Here is a 22,269-nt window from a genome sequence, read left to right as displayed (position 1 = left end):
GCAAGGAGTTTCACGTACGTTTTCTGCTCCTTTTAGTCTTCAGAATTGGATTGATCCAAAGAGTTTGTATAAAGTTCTCTGTTGTGCATTGAGACTTCGAGGTGGTGTATACAGATCACAACCCATCATGTCCCTTCAAAAGCTGTTTTGAAGGTTGGAGTCCTCCTGAGTAGCATTCAGTGTGGAGAAAGGCACCTGGCCCCACTATGCATGCGCACACGCGCGCACACACACACACACACACACACACACAGAGAAGCTCCTTGGATCTGAGCCCTGGTGTCGAGTGCTTAGGCCTCAATGGACACAACTGTGACTGCTACAGCTTCAGAACATACCACTACAGGGGACAGGTTGTCAGTCATAATTTACGTGCTAAAAGTTACGGATGTGGTTTTTGTGGCAGGTTCTGCCTATCTAAAATTGGCTTCTTTGGGCCTCGAAGGAAATGGAATAAAATAAAGGCCAAGTAACTCAGCAGAATGCTGTAAACGTATTGTCTTAAGATGGGTGACTGCCAGCTATGTGGCTTAACGTGAAATTTGGTCCCAAAATGCAGCTGCAAGACATTGTGGCCAGATTGATTGGAGGTCCACACATGGTCTTTGTGTGTGGGTCAGGAGAAGAACAAAACAAACACTTCCTCTTCCCCTGTGGATTTTAATTGAGCCTTCTGTATTTTATTTGATCTCCCCATTGACTATTCAAGAGGGAGAAACTGGCAGAGTTAAAGCAGGAAAGTCCATTTCTTTCAGAATGCTGAGATTGTAGCCAGCCTCCTCAGTAACCTAGCAAGTCTTCTCTCTCTAGTGATATGGTTAAAGGTAAAGGTCCCCTGTGCAAGTACCGGGTCATTCCTGACCCATGGGGTGACGTCACATCCCGACGTTTCCTAGGCAGACTTTGTTTACGGGGTGGTTTTTTCCAGTGCCTTCCCCAGTCATCTTCCCTTTACCCCCAGCAAGATGGGTACTCATTTCCCCGACCTCAGAAGGACAGAAGGCTGGGCGCCAGTTACCTCACTTGTTTCAGTCTCAATAAATCATTTCTTAATTTTACTATAAATCTGGTTTGAAGCTTTCTGTGTGGTTAAAGAAATTTAAGGCCCCTCATCAGTTCTTCAGAGGAAATTTCCTATTTCAGATCTTCTCAGTCACAGGGTATGACTTCCAGGTAGTAATGGCCAGTCTGTTACAGTAAGGGCCAGGCTGCTCAGGACTGGTAGCCGCTGAGGTCAAATGTTTGGGAGAGCCCCATGTGAGGGGGTGATGTCATGTTGCATCCCACTGTAAATGACTGCTTCTTACAGCATGACTTGTATCTGTGTGGGCTGAAATTTGTAAGAGGCCATGTGGCTGATTCAGCTCCAAAGAAGCCATTTATAGGATACCCTTTGTGTATTCAATGCTGCTTCTAATAGCTGCTTAGGGTAGTGTGGGCCATTTGCAAGCTAAAAGTGGGGATGCCAATGTCTGTACTGAGCTGAATTTCATGATGCCTCTTTGGGGAAACGGCCATTTGTTCCTGCAGAAGGAAGGACTGATGTTTTCTTGTTTTAAAAAGTTATGCTTCATACATGTTTGTGTATGTACACATACACTTTTAGCTATTTTTTGAGTTCAGAGGAATACAAGGTACTCCAAGTAGCATCACGCATCATATCAATATCTAGCTCTGCCTCTCACTCCCTCTCTCCGCGTGGTAGTGAGACATGGCGAGATTTGATCTGCGAAACCACAGCAAAAATAAAAGAAGCCAGCTTGAAGGCCTTTCTCAGAGCAGATAACTAGGCAGGATTGCCAAATTAAAACTTGGCTTCTGTTGCACTCCAGTGCAGATGTACTGAAATGTCTGGCAATCAAGGCACAGAGACTTTGCAATTGTAGCAGTGCTTACCCACTTAACCTGGCAATGCTACTTCTTTTCCTTGGCTCATGTACACAGTACAGTTGTAGTGAAGTGAAAAAGGAGCGGATTTTTAATGTGCAAATATCCGTACCTCTAAACCTTTTGTCCAAAAACTCCTTGTGTGTCTTCTGTGTCACCCAGCCCTTGCATGAGATCTTTCATGCCCCTTTTCATGTGTTGTCTTTGGGACATGGACCCTGGTTCATGTTATGTGTTGAAAGTGAATACATTTAAAATACATTGGCAGTTTTGTTAGATGGCTGTATAGGAGCGGTATTTCATTTATTGTAGGTTTTTATCCTACCCTTCCTCCAAGGAGCTCAGGCTGGCAGACGTAGTCCCCCACCCCACCCCATTTTATTCTCATAACAACCCTAGGAGGTAGGCTAGGTTGAGAAAAAATGACTGGTCCAAAATCACTGAGACAAATTCATGGGAGAGTGTGAATTTGAACCCTTGGTCTCCTTGGGTGTGGTGTGGCTCTCAAGCTACCACACCATGCTCACTTTCTGTGGCCCTGTCTTTAATGTTTGCTAGAGCATGCAGTTTATGAATTGAGGTGCTAAGAAACCCAGGCATAACCACAGGCCTATGGCTGAAGGATGCTTTAATAATTCACTGACGCCATCTTAAAAATGCTTGGCAGGCTTTAGAGTTTTCTAGCATTGACCACTATATCAGATGAAGTCAGCTGCACTGTAATTAGATGTAAAGTGTATCCACCCACTGATAATTCTGAAGTGCCTTCATTTTTCAGTTATCATCTGAGCTCATCTCCCCGTCTTTGCCATCAGCAGTTTTAGAGGGGAGAGATTTTCTATTAGCAGAGGATCTCTGTGTGAGTGTGCAGCTGAAATTCACATTGTTCTTGTTAGACTCTGCACTGGAAACATAGCTCCCGATGAGATCTAGGGGCAGGGGGGAAGAGCAATGTTATATCAAACCACACAGAAAGGGAGGAAGCACTTGTATAATCTAGGGTTGTGTTGTGCTTCCTGTTTGACATCTCTGCTCAGCTGCAGGGAGGAAAGCTTCTGGTCACTGCGTGCAAGATGTGTACACAGGTGCTGAGATATGGTGTAATACCACCCCAAGTGAACCCTAATACATCCCACAAAGGGTAATTATCTGTTGTGGCTTGAAATTTACCTCAATCATGCCACACAATGTGTACTAAGTGTAGCTTACTCTGAATGATGAAACTGGCAACTTAAAAGTTCTAGGTGTCATGGCTGTAGAGATCCTTTGGAAAGGTTGAAGAAAATGAGATCATGTGGGGCCCTGCCCTTGGGGACATGGGACGTGCAGGTTTTGCCATTTCCCAGTCTATGTAACCCAGTCCATATCCTGAAACATCCGTTGCTTTCCAGTTCTCCTGTATCATCTTTTCCTCTGGGTCGTGCCAAACTGTGCCAAAATTTTTATACTGTAGGTAGGAGTGGAGAAAATGTTCAGCTTCCTAAACACATCAGTTTTAAAGCAGCATGTAAGTCCTGAGGAATTCAGCTCAATGTATGGCAAACATTTCATTTCAAAACAGTGCATATTTGGCTGTTTCTTAATTCATTTTGTTCTAAATACAGAGTTCTGTTGACCTTGTGGACTTTGAGCATAGACCTCCAGTTTGTAGTCAGTGGTGCCCCTAATCTACTTTTCCATTATGCTACAAGTTTATGTATTCTTAAGGCTGAGAATCATATTGTGAAATGGAGCTTATCCATCCTCTTTTCCAATTGACAGTTTGATTTCAGGGTTAGAGCTGTTCAGATATAGCTTCCCCCCTCCCCTTCCACAGTCACTTGAGTCCAATGAGAGCTGCAGAAAATAAAATGTTTTTAAAAATAGCTTTAAAACTTAAAAAAAAACAGATATACTCTATTTTCCCCCACTGTCTGCAGTGGCTCAGAGCTTTTAAATCAGGGATGGGGAACCTCAGGCCCGGGGGCCGTATGTGGCCCCCGAGGACATTTTTTGTGGCCCTCGGGAGCTCCAGGGCCCTGCCACGGAGGCGGGGCGCAGGGCGGTCCTCCCCGAGGCTGTTCCTGGGGCTGCGGCTTACAGGGGCGCTGCAGTGCCCTTTGGACCTCCTCTCGCCGACTGTCGGCTGTTGGTCGGCGAGAGGGGAGGGGGAGGGATGCTTCCCCTAAGGCTGCCCCCTAAGCCCCTCTCACTGCCTGTCGGCTGTTGAGCAGCGGGGGGGGGGGGAGAGGCTGGCAGCTCCCGGCGGCAGAGCATACATGCGGGAGCTGATCGGGCTTCAGGGGGGCCTTTTATGGACTCTGGGGGGGGGAGGGCATGGAGACTGGGGCCTAATCGCTCAGGGCTCCGTGTGCCACAGGGTGTGTGAGTGTGTGTGTGGGCGGGGGAGGTGGGGAGGCTGGGGCCTGGTTGCGCGGGCTGGCGTGCGCGGGTGTGTGCGTGGAGGGGGGCTTTTTTCTCTTGAATTCAGCAGGTCCCATCACACAGTCACACTGCCGGACAGTACACTGTAGCCTGCCACAGTCAAAAACAGCAAGAAGAGGATGCTGCAGTCATGTGAATTAGCGCTTTTAATTGGCGAAGGCCCCACAGTCTGCAAGGAAAAGCATCCCGTGCACATCTCCCCAGCACCACTGAGTGCCCTTGGGAGGCTTTTTTCTCTTTTCTTCCTCTTTTTCTGTCACTCTTTCTCCTTTCTCTCCCTCTCTCCCTCTTTTTCTGTCACTTTGTTTGTCTCCCACCGTCCTTTTCTTTCTTTCCCTCTATCCTTTTCTTTCTTTCTTTCTTTCTTTCTTTCTTTCTTTCTTTCTTTCTTTCTTTCTTTCTTTCTTTCTTTCTTTCTTTCTTTCTTTCTTTCTTTCTTTCTTTCTTTCTTTCTCCCCCTCTCTCCGTTTCTTTCTCCCTTTCTCTCTCTTTCTCCCTCCCTCCCTTTTCCTCTTTCTCTGTTTTCCTTCCTCCCTTGCCGATCGACTGCGGGCTGTTTGCTGGGGCCCACCACTGGCTGCCCTCCCGCCTGAGAGGAGGGAGTGGGGGCGCCCTGCAGGCCTTCTCCGTGTGGCCTCCCCTAGCCTCTTCCCCCCCCCCACCGGGAGATCTACACCTGGTATGCCCCCCGAATGATTTTATAAATATGCAAATGGCCCTTGGCAGGAAAAAGGTTCCCCACCCCTGTTTTAAATGGTAAAATAGCCAATGAAGCTGGGAAGGAGGTGGGAAACTTCAGGTGAAAATCAGGGGATCTTGGCTTGTCCTGGCATTATTAGGACAGGTAGCAAACCTCTGTGACTAGTTCTTTGTGGGCAGTGGGTGACTGCTGCAAGGACAGATGTATCTATGAACACCTGTGGCCAGAGAGGCTTGCCTTTAGCAAGGCCACAGGGCTTTGTTTCCCCTGCTTGAAAGCACGCTGTGGTTCCTGTGGAGAGTTTGAAATGGTATTGTGTCTCTGGTGGGAGGCTCCCTGTGGGGCACCATGCCAGGATGAAACTGAGCTGCCATTTATCAGCCCTTCAAAACATATAGCTGGCAATTGGGGAAGGAAGCGGATGAAATTATTCCCTCTCCTATTCTCTCTCTCCCTGTTCTCCCCCCCCCCCACTCTGCTGTGAGCTCAGGACTGGAAATGACCCAAGTGGGAACACAGACAGGCCACACTGCTCGCTCTTGCCTCTTATAAGCCTGGCAGCGCTTGGGAAGATTTGTGCCAGCAGGGAAGCAGTCTGTGGAGCATGGCACAACTGCCTGCTCTGGGGAATTCCTGATGTTTATCCTTCATTCCCAAGGGCACTCAGTGGTGCTGGGGAGATGTGCACGGGATGCTTTTCCTTGCAGACTGTGGGGCCTTCGCCAATTAAAAGCGCTAATTCACATGACTGCAGCATCCTCTTCTTGCTGTTTTTGACTGTGGCAGGCTACAGTGTACTGTCCGGCAGTGTGACTGTGTGATGGGACCTGCTGAATTCAAGAGCATTGTCCCGTCTCCCCCGTCCCCCCAGCACTGGCATATTTCAGGACTGGGAAGTTCTGAGCAGTCATAACCCTGAAGCCTTCTAAACAGAATTCTCCTAATTCCTCTGCCATCTTATGCACACAATGAAAGATTTCCCAACTCTCAGAGAAGGGGAGGTTGGTACTTTCTCAATAAACTGAATGGAAATTTAAAATTGCATATTAACTTGCACTTGGGGAGGGGGTGTCTGCTATACGTTACATGGAGAAGTCCAGATGTAAAGAGTAATAGAGTCTTAGTGCCGTTTTTAATTGAGAGAAGTTGCTTTGGGTTGATTTGGAGTGGGGAAAAGTTACTATGGATGTGCATGCATACAATTCCCTTGTTTGCCATTTGTCTGCTCCAAGTCGCACCACCTCATTCCTTTTCTCCCTGTATGGATACCAGTGTCTTTCTAATGTTATCTCTAATCTCTAAACCACATGCTTGAAAACCCAGTGGGAGGGAAATAGCTGTTTGTGTGTGTGTGGGGGGGGTGTAAATTGGAGGAGGGAAAGGTTTGGGTGCTCCTTCCACCTGCCATTCTTCCCTCCAAATACCTTCTACCCAGAATCTGCTTTGCTTAATGATAATGAATTAATAATCATTAATATATAATTATTGTTGGGGCTGTTATACACCCACGCTCACACACCCACTTCTTCCCTTCCCTTTGTGTCGTATATATTTACTTCCTTGAGAAGAACTAGAAAATATCCCAACCTGGAAATGGAAAAATTTGGTAGACTAAAAAAGCTAGCTGAGCCCCAGTCCTCCAAACCATTTGGTGGTTTGAGGCCTAATTTGTGAGTGGGGCTCGGCCCCTCCCTAAGTGAAAGAGTCACTGAGGATGAGATACGAATAGCCACTTTTACACTAAAGATCATACTTTTCAGTGCTGTTCTTCTCAATGCTTCTTGTAACTCACATACCAAGCCCTGTTTACAGCATGTGCTTCCTTTGCATGGGTCATTCCCAGATGCTGCTCTCTTCCTGCAGATGTGAGCTTGTTTCCAGTGCCAAGGAGATCTGTGTATTGATGTGGAATAAATCACTGGCCTTCAGTTACGATGTTTGTCTGTTACTGAAAGTAGTAACTATTCTGAGTCTGAGTGAACATTTGCAATATTTGGCCACTACCAGATCATTTTTTGGTTGTGAAACATTACTTTTCCAATGCATACCTTTCATGCCACGGCACCTCTTGTCCTGGGCAAAATGGAGAGCTTGAATGAGAAGAATGAGACTGAAAAACCTCTATGTTCACTCACTGTCACCAGGTTTTTAAAAATATGATTAGCAAGTATGTCTCCTCACCCATTTTTTTCAAAACTCATTTTCAGAAACTTTCTTTTAATCCATGCTTTCTGTTCTGAATTAATAATCTGAAATGTTCAAATAGTCATCTCCCCTCCGCCAACAGTGGTTCTTAACCTTTTCTGGGTCTCAGACCCCATGAAAACTCTGATGAAAGCTATGGACCTCCTCCTCAGAAAAATGCACATAAACACGTACGTACAAAAATTTGCGTACAATTTATTATAATTAACGTCTGCTTCCTAAAACATGAAATTTATCGAAATTGTGCAAATAAAACAAAAAGTAAACTTTAATTCTGCTCAAAACTAAATTTCAGTGAGAAGGCTGCTTTTGTTTGGCTTGAATAAGAAGTTGAAATTGTGGAGTGGGCTTTGACATGGCAACACACGTCATCTTTGACATCCAATCGATTTCAGCTTTTTGTTTTGTTGGTAATAATTGCTGAAAACCCTGACTTACAATGAACACTTGAAAAGATTAGATTTTACCTTAATATTGAGTGAACTGTTTGAACAAAGAGAGATGTTCATAATCACAATGGGATGGTATGTTATCTTTTACTCATATCAGTGGGAAACTTCTCTAGATATACAATCATTATGGTTGCCATGTTACAACATTATGTGACAGTGCGTAGTAGCATCCCATGCCACCCTGTACTTTTTGGAGTGAAACAATTCCTAAACATAATTTGACATACAAAAGATGTGTTTTTTCACAAAGGCAATTTTCAGGAAATCAAAGGGAAAAGTCATTTTTGGAGTGCCCAGTTTACAGACCCCTGAAGGCCATCCATAGGAGGTCCATGGGCCAAAGGTTAAGATCTCCTGCCCTAAATGCTCTTTAAGAAATGGGGGGGGGGGGAAATCCAGTCCCTTTTATAACTCTTCATTTACTCAGGCTTTTTAAAAAGGGGGTTAAAACATCAAAGGTAAATTTAGTGATGTGATCTTGTGACTGCAGCCTCTGATCCAAAGTTCTTGATATCTGCTGAGGGAGCTTTGACTATGGGGCATAGAAATATCACACACAGCAAGGCCTGCTTTTGTTCTTCTGTCACTTCAAATGAAAGGGCTTCCTTGCCTCGGAGGGCTCTCTTTGATAATAAACACTTGTTGTTTGTTTGCCATTAAGGGCTATGGATCTGTGGGGGGAAATGTCCCTCCCCCATGACCTTGAGAGTCCCTTTATGGTACGGTCACATTTGACATTCCTCATCATCCAAACTGTTTTCCCCCCTTCCAAGCGATTGTTGTGAGGTTCTCTGCCTTAACAGTTTGTACTTCCCTTCACCCCTCTGCTCCAGCGCTGGTTTGAACCTGCTGATGGGAGCCTCTGATCTTAACCCAGCCTGACAAAGCATCCTTCTGTCCCAGTGAGTAGAAGACAGTGTTTGACAGCAGCTAGGGAAAGGTCTGCAAAAGCTGCTCTGTGCCTGAAGCAATCCTTGTGATTTCTGAACAGATTCCATCCCGTTAAGGGGTTAGATTTGGTCCCCTCTCTCCACAAGACTCACACTGTGTTTCCAGGCTCGGTTGAGGAAAAGCAGCTCATGGTCTCTGTGTGAAGTCAGTGGGACAAAGGAAGCTTTTATTCAGGGGAAGCGTGTGGGAGACTCTCCCCTGTTTCATAGAACTGCCTTGATATGTCAGTTAATTCAAAAAGCACACCCTGCAAACCTGGTTAGTCGAACCAATGTGTGTGGTTGGTTGGGAGTATAGACTGCTGTTTCTGGGCTAGTTTTGATCTTAACTGCTCAGAATTTTCTTTTAGTTTTTTTTTTTTTTTTCAAAAGAATAAAGGAGTGAACATACAAGAAAAGGGATGGGGGAAATAGGGGGCTACAATAATGCATCAAAAATATTACATCTACTGTTCAATTAAATAAAAGAAAAAGTGTATACACTGGGTGGGAATATGTCTTCTATCCCAATTTAACCTGTAACATTCTAAAACACTGGTTCCCAACAAGGGGTCCGTGGACCCCCAGGGGTCCGCGAGAACTAAATTAAGGTCCGTGAAACAGTTATAAACCCATAATAAATTAATATTTTCAATTAAAAGTTCTCTAATATAAAAATATATATTCAAATATTATTCTAAGTTTAATGTTTAACTAACAGTTATGATTAAAGTTTATTTTCAAATTCTCTGAATTTTATTTTGAACCTTGGGGTCCCTGCACCGAACAAAAAAGTCCTAGTGGTCACTGGTCAAAAAAAGGTTGGGAACCACTGTTCTAAAATGTGATATTTATTCTCTATTTCTATATATTTATTATTCTAACAAAAATACCTTTAAAAACACATTTTTAATATTATCCATATTGAGCTCCCCATAACTTATGCTGTTTTCACATAAGCATAATAAAGCCTCCAATTCCTCTCTAGGTCTTAACTGCTCAGAATTTTCATTAATTCTACACCCCATAGTTTTAGGAGCTGAGGAAACGCTGAGACCAAAAGGCAGCTGGAATGTGCCACACTGCCCATAAAATGGAAATGTTACTCCAGCCACACTAGCTTCCATTTTTGTTTCTGGGCCCACTTCATTTGCTGGTATTAACCTTTATAAGTCCTAAATGACCTAGGCCCAGAGTGTCTGAACCTATGAGGACTGACATTACATGGTGCCAGCGTGGTGTAGTAGTTAAGAACGGTGGTTTGGAGCGTTGGAGTCTGATCTGGAGAATGGGGTTTGATTCCCCACTCCTCCACATGAGCGGTGGACGCTAATCTGGTGAACTGGGTTGGTTTCCCCACTCCTGCACACAAAGCCAGCTGGGTGACCTTGGGCAAGTCATTCTCTCTCAGCCTCACCTACCTCACAGGGTGTCTGTTGTGGGGAGGGGAAGGGAAGGTGATTGTAAGCCGGTTTGATTCTCCCTTAAGTGGCAGAGAAAGTCGGCATATAAAAACCAACTCTTCTTCTGCTGCTGCTTTGCTGAACGCTCTAAAACCATCCTTTTGGAATTGACCCTCATAAGCGTGTTTCTCCACAGCCCTCATTTAGGTTTTCTGACTGTCATCTGTGGACTCTGCATGGCACTGTTATCCTTCTTGGAGCCTGGCAGGATGGGTCATTCCTGCATTCAATCCTTCTCTCCTTCTGTGTTTGGGGAAATCATAAAGGGGAAAGATCCAGTGCTTCTATTCCATTGTGGACTCAGCAGGATTTTCCTCTTTCAGCTTTTGTGGTCTTCTGACTGAGAAGACAGATCTGGAGCGTTTGTGCCTCAGTTGGCTCTCAGAGTTCTTTGCATTTTGGATTGAGGCTTCGGCCTAAGTTTGGTCAGTTGCAGGGAGTAGGAATGGAATGAGAAGCACCATTCATCCGTTTTTGAGTCATGGGCCATGAGACAATCCTGCCCTCTGCTCCAGGAAATAGCTGTTTGTTGTTTAGGAGGCTATTGTTGGCCTTGCCCACAGCACAGCTGTGTTTGTTAGGACTGTGAGAATCGTCTTGCAGGACTAGTAGCAGTGTGTATCTACGATGTTCTCCATAAAAGGCACACATGAATTTCTTAGGTAGTGTGATATCCTAAAGCACGGTATTTTAATTGCCTGTTTCAGATATTCATCTATATGAACAGTATATACAAAAGCCTAAGTATTTTGTCTCCTAATTGCATGAGTTAAGATACTTAATATACTCAGAAGAGGAGGAGAGAGCCTATACAATTTATGTACATCTGCATACGTTTTCTTAATGGATATACTTTAATATGATTGTAATATTGGTGCTTTCACAAATGTTGGAATATTTCAGGCGAGACAAAAATAAATAGGAGGGACAATATGCCCCCAAGGGGAGTTGGAGTCCACTAGGCAGAAACAGTAGGTTTATCCCTCAAGCCAAGACATCCTTGGGCCCCAAAAACTATTCTCAACAGGCCTGCCTGTAGTGTTCTGCAGCCCAGTTCTGTCCTCTGCTGCATCTGCTTGGAATGTAACTCTGTATTAGTCACATAAGTAGACTTCTATTGTACTTACGGCTTGAGTTAAACATTGCCATAGAATTAGTGCACTGATTTTATAACATTGCATAGTTCATTTTGAAGTAATCTGCTGTACATTATGCTGGGAACTGTAGCCTATGCTGTCACAACATGAACACCAGACATGTTTTGACATGAGGAAGAAGAGTAGCATTTGTTTCAGTGAAATACTAATTGCAAAGGGGTAATTGTGTTAGGCATAGCAAAACAGAAGTCCAGCAACACTTCCAAGACTACCAAAGACCTTGGAATTCTGGACAAAGTTTTTAACTCACAAATGGAGTGAACTTCCATAGAGAACACTGTCACCATGTGGGGAAGATGAGCCACAATCTTGCTCCCCTTTTCCTTCTCACTGCCACCACCCCAGGTAAAATTCGGCCGGGGGGGCGCTTTCTCATGGGATTACCCGATGCCGCAGGGGAGTATTACTTTAGCATGCTAAGTAGTTAAGGCAGGAGGATAAGCAAACGTGCAGACTCGCTAATTAAACAACTTTATTTCTACAAGGCACCAACTCAGCATACTGCAAGACAGATCTAAATGCACTAAGCAAAATGAAAGTTACTAGCTAGGTACTTCCAATCCATAGCATATCTGGTCTTTGTTAGTTGCATGACGCCCCCTCCCTAACTGCATTTCCAAACATTTTTAGCATCCTTCATTGCAAAGCACGCAAGAGAGACAGCCCAACAGGATTGACCAACAGCTCCTGTAGCAACCCTCCCAAACAAAGGAACAGTTCTCCTTTTCAGACCCCTTAGCCAATCTAGATGCCAGGTCCTAGGGCTCAAGCCCACCAGGGCATGGGCCCTCCAATCAAGAGGTGTTAACACATCAAAGAGCTAGTGTCAGTTGTAAAGGATCCAGAGAAGAGCACCTTTCCCACATTCTCCCAGTCACAGAGATGCCAGTGTGCCCCACCGTCACTGTCACAGCATCTCTTGCCCATCTGCCTCTCATCCACAACTGCCTCTGTGTGGCTGTTGTGGCCTCAGTATGCTCATCCAGTCATGTGGTAGGAGGTGTTCTTTGCATATCTGCAGGGGCTATGCCACTTGTATCATCAGGGGCTATATCACTTGTAGTACCTACCCGTGTGTTATGGCAAGCCCTATCTGTGCAATACTTCTACCATGCTGTGCTAAACAGAAGAAGGTGGGACTGTGTGATGAAGGAACACCATTCTAGATACATTTTGACACTCGTGCCATCTGTATATTCAAAACTGATACCCAAGGTTGCCTCACAAGAGCATGTCGAAGTAATCCAACCTTAGGCAGCAACAACTATGCCTCACTTCCTGCAATCATAATACACTTCTTTACCAGTTTGCTGTTTTGAGATGGCAGGGAATGTGTTAGTTTAGCAGCTGGAACCACCAAGAGACGGGAAGATAGATACTTGTTTTTCTGTTCCATAAATGAGATGGTTGACCTCACCCCTTCATATGCCATCTTCTCCATCATAGCTTGTGCCATTTTTTTTCCTTTTCCACGCTGAGTATTTCCCCAGCTGGGGATACACGGGCAATGAAGGCTTGCTCATTCATTTCATGCCAGGCTCCTGCTTCTGTGACTTTTGTATTTGTGGGCAGAACTACGTCTGATGAATTAATAAGTACTATTTAAAGAGTCTAGGACAGGAAGTGTCTGGGATGTTTGATCAGACAGGAGTCTCCTTAGCCACTTTTCTGAGTTGCATTATCCACAGCTTAGTTCATAACAGGCCCTGTTAGTAAAGCCTGCTATGCTGCTGAAGGGCTGGGAAAAGAGAAGTTGTCTGTGACAGGATTTGCCGTTGGTCAGCTTGTGCTGTCAGAACCTGCAAAAATGTCTTGCAGTCCCTGTTGCTAGGGAACACAGCCCAGTGATTGCTTTATTGATCAAAAAAGTTTATTTTCTAAATTATGAACCTCCTCCAGCTATAACAGTGAATAATTTGGGGGATGGGAGGATGCCCTTAGCAACTGCATTTACATCCTGTTACCCCAATTCACTTCCTTTCTTGTAGAAGTGATCTTTGTGATGAAGAACTGAACTTACTCTGGGCATCAGTTCTTCATCTGTCAAACAGGAATAACAGCCTTGGCCAGCCTCATAAAGATGCCCCAGAAGGATGAATATATGCATCACCATGATGTCCATAAAGGAGGAAAAAGCCAAGATAAAAATGATAGCTAGCTTGAGGCCTTTGAATTTTAAAGCAGAACTGTGGAATGAACCAATGGAAAAACAGCTCCTGAGTTACTACTGTGGCACTTGGAGGGCACCGTAGATGTGGAGCAGAGGTCTATGTGTCAGGGAAGGCAGGATCTCATCTGATGCAGGAAACCAGAATAAAAGAGAGATTAAGCAATCCCACGGGGTTCTTGGGAGGCAGGTACTGGAACTATAGAGAAGGCAAGGGAAAGCACTTAACACAGTGGCAAGCTCTCATCAATCTTGAAGTAGGGTTGTGCAGGTGTACACTGAACATTTTGGTGTAAATGTATGCTCATATGGACATCTGTATAAAGAGTGAGGTACCTCAAACACCAGTCCTGGGAGTACAGAGGAAGGCCTAGTTGAGCTAACAGGGTGCTGTAGCTGTTGAAACTTCTGTGCAGCTTTTACCCCCCTGGCAGAACTTTCGGCCTCTGCTGTTGTGAAGAAAGCCCTACGTGACCCTCTTGGGAACAAATCAGTGTGTGCTGTCCCAACAGCACACACTGACATCCAGAACTCTGGTTTTCTTTCTTCAGCGCCTCAAGGCTTTGTGGGTTAGCAAGAGTTGTGGGAAATCATTGAGGAAAACAAAGAACCATTAAGTAAAAGTAAGGTCTATTCTAAGAAATGTAACACATTTGGGAATACCAAAAGAAACACAAACTACAATTTTTGTAACTCTGCCTGGGCAAGACATGTGAAGGGTCACTGGTCAAGGCTCTGAAATGTAGAAAAGAATCTACAGTTGACCCAAATCACTCTTATACAGCAGAAGTGCGGTCTTTGGCTCAGCGGGCAGAGATGGTCCCATGCAGTCTTGGTGAATGCAAGACCTCAGGACTCTGCTGGGTAAAATGTGCTGTTTGCAAGGTGAAGGTTAACTGAACTCCAGTGACATGAGGTCCCAAATTATCAAAGCATCTCTGACAGCTTTCGAAGTCTCCATCGTAATGATAAAATGGTGAATACAAAGGTTAAACACTAAGGCAGAGATAGGGAACTAGTGAGGGGGTTGAATTATCTGCCAGGAACATAAAAGAAAAATGCTGTGGCTAGAGTGTTGCTTGGAGTGGGTTGTAGGGCCTGTATCGTTCCAGTCTTGGTCCTACTGTACTGACTACCAGTTTGTTTCTAGGCCCTATCCAGGGCGCTGGCATTGACCTTTAAAGCTCTATATGGTTTGGGATCAGCATACGTTAAGGGCCACCTGCTCCCATATGAACCCACCTAACCACTGCAGCTATTTTTGGAGCCCCTGTCCTCGGAGGTGGCAACCCAGGAAATGGCCCTCTCAGTCCACAACACCAAAACTGAGGAATTCTCCTCCCAGGGAATTCTGCCCCTATGCTTGTCTTCTGCCAGTAAGTGAAGACTTTTTGTTTTGTGTGATGTTCTTTTGTTGACCCTCCTTCCTGTTTATGTTTTAATTGGTGGTGTTTGTGTGCATGTTGCTTTTAAAGTTGATTTTTAGTGTCTATTTAAACTGTTCACTGCCTTGAGGGCCCTAGTTGGGTTGAAAAGCAGGACTAAAAGGTTTTCAGTACTCTCCCACACACACACACACACACACACTCATGTAAGAAGGGAAATGAAGAATCGGGGATGTCTCATTCCTCACTGATAATAAAATGGCCAGGCTAGAAAGCACTCTGGCTTTGCATTTGCTCACAGAAGGGTAAAATATTTTAGCCAGTTAGCAGCTGTGACTAGGAAACAAACAGGTCAAATTGCACGTAAATTTTGTACCTCCAAGTCCTTTATTTTGCAACTTACTTTGCTTATGCTCCCACATAAAACACAGTGTCTGTCGCTCTTCTGCTCCTTCCTCCAGCCTCCTGCCAGATGTTGTTCGAAGATTGGCACCAACCACTTTGCTTTGAAGGAAGTGCGAGAACCGATCCCACAGGATCACCTTCTGATAGATTTTTACCAATATCTTGCTGTGCCTGACTGGAAATGTGGCCTTTTGCAGGTCATGTGATCTCTAGCTGACCACTTGACATACAAGCCTGCCCTTAGCTAAGGGCTAAGCCTTTGCTTAGTTGGATTTTTGCATTTTCCCCTTCTGAGTCAGAGCTAGGAGACACTTTTTATGCTGAGATGATGTTTCCCTGTTCCCGTCTGCATTTAATGCTGGCCTGTCCCTAATTCTTTCACTATTGAAGCTTGGCTTCAACTATAACACATGCAGCATTGTGGTTGTAAAAAAACCCCCAGCTTTGTGCACTGAGGGCTCTGCCTTGAAGCAATAACATCTGCTAGCTTCATGCATTCCAAATGTGGCATGTCCTTGCTGCCAAAAATTACTTCTCTGTGGCAGTTGGATGGTTTTAGGAACCATTAAGAAAAGCAGTAAATAGAAAGAATGCTCACTGCTATTCCAAACAGCTGCAATAGACTGGTGTGGTCAGGTTGCTTGGTGCAGTGGCTTTGCTACCAGGAGAATGATCTGTAGGCTTAGTTGAGCCATTTTTTGGGAGCAGCCACCTGTTTGGTTGCAAGTAAGCCTGGCCTCCAGGCAGGGGTATTTTCTTGTAAACTGGAAAGCAGCTGGTTCTCATCCATCATTTGGGCTGTAAATACGGTGAAAGGATAGCTTGCATTCTGGAAATCTGTGAACTTATTTGCAAGGCTGAAGTAGCCATCCAAAATGTTTCCAGGCATCTCTTTATTCCTCTGTTTTCTCTAAACAGGCAAAGGAAATGCAGTTTCCTTGTTCCATTTCCATGAGTCTCCCGCAATCCAGCAGCAGTCCTTCCTATGGGCATTAATAGTGCAGTCCTATACAAAGTAAACGCCGATCTAAACCCATTGTGTGTGTGCATGCATCATTTGTACTTGAAGAGTACCACCACCTCCTGTTTACATGATCTGTGCTTCTTTCCTGTGCATGTTTGCAAATCTAAACTTGGTATAACTAGTGTGAGTCTTAAGCTGCAGAAAAACAGTAACTGTTAAAAAGTGTACTTGAAAAATTATTACTATTTGCACATAATATTTCCTCTCCTAGGCAAGTAATTGAATTTTTTATTTGCAGTCAAAGACCAATAAATACACACTATATGTAACCATCTTACAGCATTTCAAATAAAATAAAATAGGATATAAAAACTTACCAAAATTAAAATCAGATTACCGCATAGTAATTTGACAATTATCTCTTTCCTATAAACAAAACAGCCGTCAGGTTTCTCCACGTTTGAGATCCACTAATTTAAGCTCAACTTTACCTGAATCTTTGCTTTTTAATTTACTACGTAGTTTAATCTACGCAATGCAAAATTTGGCAACCTCTCTTGTGGTCTAAGGGCTTTCGTCCGCCAGTAGTTTTCTAAGTTTATATTTGTTAGAATAACCAGATAGATTTTCCAATAGTGGGGATAATATGGCTAGTTGAAGCTGATTATAAATAGGGCATTTAAAGAAAATATGCTCCCTAGTCTTGACTTCTCCAAGTTCGCATGGACAGATCCTCCTTGCAAGTGGAATATCATACCTCCCTTCCATTACAGCAGATGGTAGTACATTGCATCTAGCTAGTGTAGAGATTCTACGTAGTTTGCTTACACTTAGCTTCATAAGATATGAGAGCGGCGCTAATATATATGTTTTTTGTAAGAAGCTGGGTGTCCTTGCTATGTCATGCTGCCATTCGATGTCCTCTACCCTTGGTCTTACTATTTGTTTAATGTGGTTTTTATCCAATTTCAATAGGTCCTGTGGGGATAGGCCCAATCTCTCTAGATCATATTGGACCGCTGTTTCCCATTTAGATTTATATTGGTCTTGTTCAAATAGCGGTAGAAGTTCTTGCTGGGATTGTTTTACTTAAACCATTGATGATAGTAGGGCATCAGCCAAATCCTTGCCCTCACTCTAATCATGCCCGTTTCAAGGCGAGCCATAGAGTTAGAGACACAGGAAGGAACCTGTAAGATGGCACACAAAAACTTAGACTGTACTTTCTCTAGCTGTTGTAGCCCTGTAGTTGATGACTCTATATAAGATCCATATTCCATCAGAGACGGTGTTTTTGCTTGGAATAGCTTTAAAGCAGCTGGAATATAGAAACCTCCCCTTGAGTAGAAAAATTTTATTATAGCATGCACGGAACTCTCCGCACGTTCTCCCACATAGTTACAGTGGGCGAGATTTGACCCCAATGCCTAAAAGACAACCCCCAAATATTTAAAGCTATTTACTTGTTCGATACTATTGCCATTCATTTTTCAAGTTTGAATTTTTGGATGTTTCCCAAAGGCAAGTAGTGAACTCTCCTGGTCACCGTATTCTTCAAAGGTTCTTATCATCTGAGTTGAGCTATAATTTTATTCTGTTAATTCAACTGCAAGAGGACAACCTTATATTTTTTGAGTAAATAGCAATTTGCTGGATGCTGCCACAAAATTAATGGTATGGCATAAAATAATGAAACTGGTTCTCCTATGCCATAGTTTGTTCCTCTCTGCAATACAGTACTACATCTGCTAGATAATAGGTTTAAATGAGAAGAGAGAGAAGAAGCACCAAGCACAGGTTGCTGATAGTTACCAAAGAGAGATTTGGATAAATTAGAGAACTGTCCTTTCTCTTCCTGATACCTGTGTTGCAGCTTGAGCAACAGCACTGGATAGGGAGTTGGTAACATGCAGTAAAGTCCCCCATAACTTTAGATGTGTAATGATGGGGCTACCTGATTGGACCAATTTGGCTAGAATGCAGAAGGTACCTGCTGAGTCCAGCATAATTGCTTGGGCTACCAACATAGCATTGAGTGCCAGCATGGTGTAGTGGTTAAGGTGTCAGACTAGGACCTGGGGGAACCCAGGTTCAAATCCCCACTTTTGCCATGGAAGCTTGCTGGGTGACTTTGGGCCAGTCACACACTCTCAGCCCATACCCTGGCTAGTATTTGGATGGGAGACCTCGAAGGAATACCAGGGTTGTGACGCGGAGGCAAGCAATGGCAAACCACCTCCAGATGTCTCTTGCCTTGAAAACCCTACGGGGTTACCATAAGTCAGCTGTGGCCTGACGGCAAAAACACACGCATGTCAACATAATAATATGTTTGCTCTGTTTAGTCTTCTGTTTCTCCTCAAGAAATATGGTAGTGAATCTTGTGTGGAAATACCCAGGTCCTTTTTCCTCTTGTGAGGTAGCAGCTCAAAATTGAGACCCTAGTATACTCTGTGGCTGGTAGATTCTCTGACATTCGTGACACAAGCTCAGTGAGCAGTGTGCAGCTTCTACTGAGTAAAATCAACTCTGGAGATAAGCAGATTTACTTTGCAGAAAACAAGGTTTAAATACAGCAAGGGCAACAAAGTCTTCCTCTGAAGGGGAGCCCTTTCACTTGGAGAGTAGCTAATTTGAAGCCAGCTTGAAATGATTTGGTATAAATGGATAGTTGCTTCAATTTCCCCCTGGGATGGGCTTAATTGAACCTCTCTGGGATAGCCAAGTTTCAAAGTTTATTACAAAAGAGGCTGTTCCGATGGTGTTATTGCCATGTCATGGTATGCCTGTATGAGGGTCCTCTGTACTCACATAGGTCCTAATTAGTGGCCTGGGGGACCTTGAAAGCTTTGTTAGACATAGGCAAGGCTTAATTTGCCTCTAAATAGAGTTTGGGTTTGCTTAACCAAATGCTTTCTTATCCTAACCAAGGAATAAAGTAGCAACAGAAGGAAAAAAAACAGTAGCCCTCAAATACTAACTCAGTCCTAAGCATCAAACTAATGATGACAACTCTAAGGTCTGTGACAAAATACAGTAGCAATTGATTTATGGTAATCCAATTATTTATTTGTTTACTTTCTTCCATTTATCCCCTGACTTTCTCCCCAGTGGGGGCCCAAAGCAGCTGGCTCTCAATAAAGACATTTATTTTTCAAAATCTTTGTGTCCAGTTGAATGGCTAGTTAAGAGAAAAACCAACCAGGAAGGAGAGAGTGTGTGGGGGGTGCCCCCAAGGGGATGCAAAAATTCAGGGGGGGGGAGGCAGTAGGAAAAGAGGGAATGAGTCTCTACCATGGGAAGAAGAGCAGGGAGACTATGGCAAGCTGGACAGCAGTAGCGCCTGCCAGCTGAAATTTAGGGTAGGATATTAAAGATAAAGACTGGGGAGGTAGGACATGAAGGGCAAGGTTCAGAGAAGGCAGGTAAAACAAGATAAATTGGGTCTTATTCTGCGTGCCCTGAAGAATTGATCTTGTCATCTCATGTCAGTAGTAGAAGAAAGGGGAAGGGGTGGGAACTGACTCCTATGTTGGCCATGGAAGAAGGTCCACGAAGCTAAACCAACTCAAAATGGCAGAGCTTGGGGAGCCCCTTTTCTCCCCTCCCATCTGGGGAGTTCCAGGTGATTGTGTTGCAGAGATGTATGAAGTCTAGTGGAATGCCTGTCTGCCTAATGCCATTAATCAGAGCACCACCCCCCCAATGGAGTGGCTGATATACCTAGTAGTCACCATTGATGGACAGTGCTAAGGTTCAAGCTGACTAATGCCTGGCTTGGGGAAATGCTGATGGGGTTGCAGATGAGATTCTCTTGCCTGGCTGAGTGCTCAGTTAGATTTCCAGAGAAGCCTACATTGCAAGGGATATTTCTGAGTGCCTGAAAGGCCAGGTTATTGTCCTGCAAGTACCAGCCATTAATCATGGCTTGGGTGTAATGGTCCTCGGAGAGTCAAAGAAAGAAGTCTTGATTAAGATGTGCCAGAATTCTCCTGGCAATAAGGCTAGTTCCTCTTGCATTCACATCTTATTTCAAATAGTCTAATCATGATTAATTCACTAGTTTGATATTAAAGGTGGCCGCTCTCTGCCACACTGGCTGCACAATGCTTGAGGATCTAGGGGAGCTTCAAAATGTGGTTCTTGGGGCAGGGGGGGAGCAACATGGAGGAAACAAATGAGGGCCTATTTGTGCATTGACTTACCAATCTGATAAATGGAAATTGGGTGAAAGGAGAGTAGGAGTAGTTTCCTAAGCAAGGCATTTGTCCATTTGTGTTGATATGTCATGGTAGTTTTATATCCTGCTGTTTATGTGGCCTAAGCTGGTGCTCATCATAACCTTTCTCCCTTTCTTGTTCTGCTCCCAGTCCTTGCTGCTCTTGGCCCTGGTGGGTGCTGTCTTTCTGGGCCTCAACCTGCTCTTCCTTGCTATCTATCTGATTTGCCTGTGCTGCTGCAAGAGAGAGGAAGAGTCCGAGACCAAGAAGCCAAACTCCTGCTGCATTACCTGGACTGCTGTGGTTGCTGGCCTCATCTGCTGGTGAGTTCCATTCAGCTTGGTTGAGAAACTGGGCACATGATGGGGGGGAGGTAATGTATGCTACTTTGACACCGTATGGTTGCCAATCTCAAGGTGAGGCGTGGAAATTTCCCAGGGCTACAACTGTCCTTCAGATATAGAGATCAGTTCCCCTGAAGAAAATGGCTGTTTTGGAGGGTGGACTTCATGGCATTATACCCCACCCACCCAGGCTCCCCCCAAAATCTCCAGGAATTTCTCAACTCTGAGATGACAACCCTATTTCACAGACAAATTGTAACTTGGTCCTGTGGGAACGATCTTAAGTCAATGGAATCGTATGTGGTGAAAGCAAGTTCTTCCCTGGAAGCACGTCTTTTGTTGAACTGCTGCTTAGGAATGGCCTACCTCTGTCTGTGAAGAAAGCCCATGTAATTGCTGTAACTGGGTTGTTCTCTCCTATGGGAAGAGAGGGCTACCAGGACGTGTCCTCAGGACTGTATAAAGCTATGCCCAGGGGAGCCATCCCAGATTGGACCAGGTTGTTGAAACTTGTTCTCAGGAACATTGCTCCTTGACAAGGTGAGGAATCCTTAGGTTGCTTAACTGCTGACTTTACCCATGGAGACCTTATGTGCCAGAAGAGAGGGTGGAGGTGGGGAAGAAGCCATTCATGATAGAGTTCAGGCAAGAACTGCACTGTTGTGACTCAGGAGAAAAGCAGCAGTCCCACATCTCCTCTCCTCCTTCTGCCCACAATGCTTTGTGAAGTGAAGTATTGATGTGAGGACATCATGTTTTGACTTTCTCATCCTGCTTCTTGTGAGGTGGGGAAACTCACCTAAGAGGTAATGTCATATGATTTTCCTTTCTGAACATTCAGTGGAGGAGGAGGAGTCCCTGCCAAAAGCAGCAGCCGTAAGTTCTAGTTCTGGGATCATGAGGAAAGACAATATGAATAGGGAATTAAATAGAGTTTGGGGGTTTTTTGCAAACCAATGTGGGGGGGTGGTTTGAGAGACTTGGATCTCAGAGGCTCAGGTTCAAATCTCAACTCTGTCATGGAAGCTTACTCGGTTACATTGGGCCAGTCACATCTGGCTCACAGGGTTGTTTTTAGTCACCCTGAGTCTGGTTTTGCTTAGAAAAAGCAGAATAGAAATTAAATAAATATCAAATCAAATCAAATTTATCAATACAGTCAATGACCAGCAAAAAAGATACAAAATGTGTAACCTATACCTAAAATTACAAATTGCAAATATATAATGGAATTTATATAGACATCACACAACTTGACATAGGTCATTTATGCATGGTCACTTTACCCTCCTTTATTTCCTGTTTCAGCAAGGATCCATTTTTTCAATATGCACATTACCTCATTCCTTGGAAGCTCAACGCTGTTTCAACGCAAAACAACCCCGGCTTTTCCCATTCCTCTTCTTGCCCGAATTAAACCATTCATCCTGGCTCATTCCGAAGTCACAGAGCATGCATACTCTGTTCTTGGGTTGAGCTTCACCCCACCCTTTCCCAAACCCCTCTTCAAGGTAGCATGCAGATAGCCAAATGGGAAGCACAGAAGATTGGCTTCTCTCACAGCCAA

General features: G+C 44.3%; 1 protein-coding gene across 2 annotated transcripts in view; it reads left to right on the top strand.

Moving 5' to 3' along the window:
- Positions 1-22,269, top strand: part of TTYH2 (tweety family member 2) — an 85,775-nt gene that overhangs the window by 10,652 nt on the left and 52,854 nt on the right. For both annotated transcript variants that reach the window (XM_056855523.1, XM_056855515.1), the window contains exon 2: positions 20,509-20,681. In XM_056855523.1, the coding sequence (XP_056711501.1) occupies positions 20,509-20,681 (173 nt within the window). The remainder of the gene's footprint in view (positions 1-20,508; positions 20,682-22,269) is intronic.

Source organism: Euleptes europaea, chromosome 1, assembly GCF_029931775.1.
Source record: "Euleptes europaea isolate rEulEur1 chromosome 1, rEulEur1.hap1, whole genome shotgun sequence".
NCBI classification, from domain to species: domain Eukaryota; kingdom Metazoa; phylum Chordata; class Lepidosauria; order Squamata; family Sphaerodactylidae; genus Euleptes; species Euleptes europaea.
The sequence above is the reverse complement of the archived record's forward strand: the minus strand, read 5'-3'. Positions and strand labels throughout refer to the sequence as shown.